A 3,705-nucleotide genomic window follows, 5' to 3' on the forward strand; every position below is an offset into this window, starting at 1 on the left:
AAGCTCCCAGGGGGTGGGGGTGTCCAGGACAGAACTGGGGGAGACTTAGGAAAGGGAGCTGCAGTCAGCACCCTTGTCCTTCTCAGCAGAGAAATTCCACGAGGAGGGAGGACCGCAAGGCCAGCTGTCCGCTGCAAGTCTCCCCAGGGCCTGGAGCGTGTCCACTGGAACCATTCCCACCGTCCGAGGGCCACCCCGGCTGTGTTATTCTTGGGTGGTGATACTTCCCCACCTCCGAAGCCACGTTTCTCTCCAGCACTGACAGGGCCTCCCCCAGCCCCTGCGGCCCTGCCTGGCTCTCAGGCTCTGCAGCTCACACCCGAGCCCGGGGCCTCGGGACCCACACCCCAGGAGACGGGTGGAAGAGCAAAAGCCGGTGCCAGAGCCTCTGGGCCGCTGGGACTCGCAGGGTCCGACTGGTTTATAACTGCAGCCGGGGTCCCAGCCCCTCTGCCCATCACCACGTTTGTAAAGCACAGCTACCCAGAGCAGGTCCACCCCACCCAGCACCCCTGTCTGTGGGACTCCGCCTGGTGACCCCCCGCACCCCAGGTGACCCACAAGCAGCCGCCCCCGGTGGGGCCTGCGGTGGCAGAATCAGGTGCTGAATTCTGGACAGAACATCCCTGCCCTGGCTCGGAGCAGCCGGCCGTCCTCCCCCACCACCAGCAAGTGGGACGTGGGACGCACCAGAAACCACAGCATCACCCGCGGGGCTAGGCCAGCAGCAGCTGGATGGCAGCAGAGGGGACGTGCCGTCTCCCACATACTGGGCAGGAAGCAAAGGGGAGCTTTTCGATGGAACAGACCTAGCGCCTTTGCTCCGCTAAAACGACCAGCTCCGGGAGGCCGCAGAGTGGCTGACACCAAGGCTCTGCATTCGATTCCTGGCCCTACCTCCCAGTGGAGGGATCGTGCCCAGTTGCTTTAACTCCCTGAGCCTCTGTCCAGAGGAAGAGCTGGCAAAGATAGGCAGGCGGGAGGCGAGGAGGACCCTGCTGTGTGCGTGAGGGTGTGGCAGCCACCAGAGTCGCCAGTGCAACGGGGACACCTAGGGACTCAGATTCTGAGATGCAGAGCCTCTGCCAGCTGTCACCCAACTCAAGGAGCCTCAGGCAGTGGGAGAGGGTGCCAGGCCCTCCGGCCCCACCAGTGTGGCCACAGGCAAGGAGCCCGCAGAAGCCTGCCACCTCGGAAGGCATGAATGCAGGGGCCTGGGGTCGAGATCCCCTCAGCGGTGATCTCAGTGACGGATGGTCAGGAGGGAGCTCCATGTCCATGGAGCCGCACAGCTTCCTGCTGGTGCTGATCTCCCGGAACCCCTGCTCCACGGACGTCCTTCTCACCTTGTCCCTCTCGGGGAAGCCTCCCCCGCCAGACCCTGTCCAGGAAAGAACTCGGGTTCTTTCAAGTTCTGGCTCTGCCACTTGGAGGCTGTGTGACACCCAGGCCATATAAACCTGCTGACTCCACGCTCCTCAGCCGTAAAGTATCGACACTACTTCTTACCTCACCAGATACTGACGCAGGACGCCACGCACAACCTTAGCCCACTGAGTAAGACAACCTCATGGAGAGGGAGTCCACATTCTGTTCATTTACACACCAGGAGACAAGAGCCAGAGACCTTATAACTTGCTCAAGGTCAGAGCGCTAGTACCTGGCCAACCTGGGACCTGAACCCAGGCCTATTATTCCATAAATCCATCCATCATCCATCATCCATCCATTCATCCATCCATCCATCCATCCATCCATGTGTGTGCGGCTCACTGTATGCAAACATGGGACATTAAACACTAAACAAGACACAGTCCCTGTCCCAGGGAGCTTGTACCTGGCCTGAGAGGCACATTTCAAAGGTGGCAGTGCCGAGGAAGTGGTAACAGGACAGTGGGACGGACAGTAACTGGGGCGGATGGAGGTGGGATGCCCGACGTCGGCAGGCCAGGGAAAGTCGGTCTGAGAATGTCTAAGAGATGAGGAGGCAGCAGCCATCGAAGAGCCAGGCCCAGGAGGTGCAACGTCCCTGAGGCAGGACCGACCACGTGGCACAGTCCCCGTGCAGGACGCATGCACAGAGGCCGGGGATGCAGCTGGGCCCCACTGGGCAGGCCCTGGGGCCCTGCTAGGAAACGTGGATGTTTTTTCCTAAGTTCAGTAAGAGCTACTGGCTGATTCTAAGCAGGAGGCGCAGTGTGACGCGACGTACAATTCTGAAAGGTCACGGTGGCCTGAGTTGGTAGCCACAGCGGGACATGGCCCCACATGGTGCTGGGTAAAGCGCCTGTCGTGGCCTCGGACACACTGTGGCGCTTCCTAGAGGGGCTCTCCCTCATCTCCCCCTTCCACTACCCTTAGCATCCCAGTACTGTGGTCTTGAGCAAATGACGTCACCTGCGGACAGGCTTACTTTGGCCCTGTCTCTCCCAGTGCCCGACACACAGTAGGTACGCAGAAAAGGCCAGACATTGGACGGATGGATACCTGTGAAAACAACTGCAAGTTCACGGGGCCCAAGGCAGGGAAATCAGGGGTCTTGGGCCCACACTTACGGTCTTGGGGGGCGGGAGGTCCGGGAGACTCTTCTGAGGGGCCGTGGCGTGCTGGCGGGGCTCCCCGTTGGCCAGTGGGCTCCGCTCCTCCGGCGCTGTGGGCAGCAAGCAGAAGCTCCGGTGAGGGCTGCCAGCCTCCAGCCTCGCAGCAGGCCCTCATTACCCAGGAATGCCTGCTCACGTGCACCCGCCCGGAGTGCCATTTGAGCAGGTGTTCATTACCCAGGCAGCCGGGGCTGCAGCCAAGGTTGTTTCCCCTCCAAGAATAGGACCCAGCGGTGCCCCCGCCACAGATTCCTCAGGAGGAGCTGGTTTGGGGTCTGGCAGGCTCCGCACCCTCGCCTCCACCTGCCCCGTGTCAAAAATGGCCTAGCCGCAGAGCCCCAGCGCCCAGGGGAGCTGCCCTGTGGTGGCTATATTAAGCCACGCTGGGCTCCGACCCTGTGATTAGAGCTCTTTCCTTCCCACAGTTTAGCGGGAAGGCCAGCGGCCCCGGGCGCAGTGGCTGCTTCCATGCCGGTGGGTGCTGCTGAGCCCGGGCCTGGCCATGGGGCAGGAGGTGGAAAAGCCACATGAATAACTTGACCACCAACCCCCCCATCCCTCCGCCCTCCCCCGCCCCCCCCCCCCGGGGCCACTTTGTAATTTTTTGGTTTTGGCACCCAAGGCCCCGGAAAACCCAATGGTATTTAACCATTTTGGGCGGGGGCCCATCTTTAAGAAAACTCTCACTTTCTACTTGTTTTACGTTGAGGCTTTATTTGGATAATGCAAGGGAAAAACTTCCTTTAATGGAAGGACAGCTTCGGATTTCTTTCACAAATCTAAAACGTCTATCCTGGACCTTTAGGTCTCAACCAAATGAGAGATATATTTCTGACTCCGCTCGACTAAAAGATATATGTATGGTAAACCTCCGGACCATCTCGAGGCTCGCCCATTTAATAAACATGAAATTGTTCTATAAAAAAAGAGGAGACAGGCACAGACCCGCATATGGGGCACTACCTCCGAAACATGAAACTACCTTACCGCAAAGAGAGTCCAGGGATAAAAACCATTTATAATTGAGCGTGCAGGCTCAATATAACTGATTACTTCCGCCAGGGAAACGTGCGATCCCCCCTATATCATTCTTAATTACCGCTGG

At 59.2% G+C, this 3,705-nt stretch overlaps 1 protein-coding gene across 1 annotated transcript in view; it reads right to left on the reverse strand.

Moving 5' to 3' along the window:
* The window catches only part of AFAP1L2 (actin filament associated protein 1 like 2), a 36,574-nt gene that overhangs the window by 25,224 nt on the left and 7,645 nt on the right, over window positions 1-3,705 (reverse strand). Inside the window, exon 3 of the mRNA XM_023753344.1 lies at window positions 2,556-2,650. Coding sequence (XP_023609112.1) covers window positions 2,556-2,650 — 95 coding nt within the window. The remainder of the gene's footprint in view (window positions 1-2,555; window positions 2,651-3,705) is intronic.

This window comes from Myotis lucifugus, unplaced genomic scaffold, assembly GCF_000147115.1.
Source record: "Myotis lucifugus unplaced genomic scaffold, Myoluc2.0 scaffold_44, whole genome shotgun sequence".
Classification (NCBI taxonomy): domain Eukaryota; kingdom Metazoa; phylum Chordata; class Mammalia; order Chiroptera; family Vespertilionidae; genus Myotis; species Myotis lucifugus.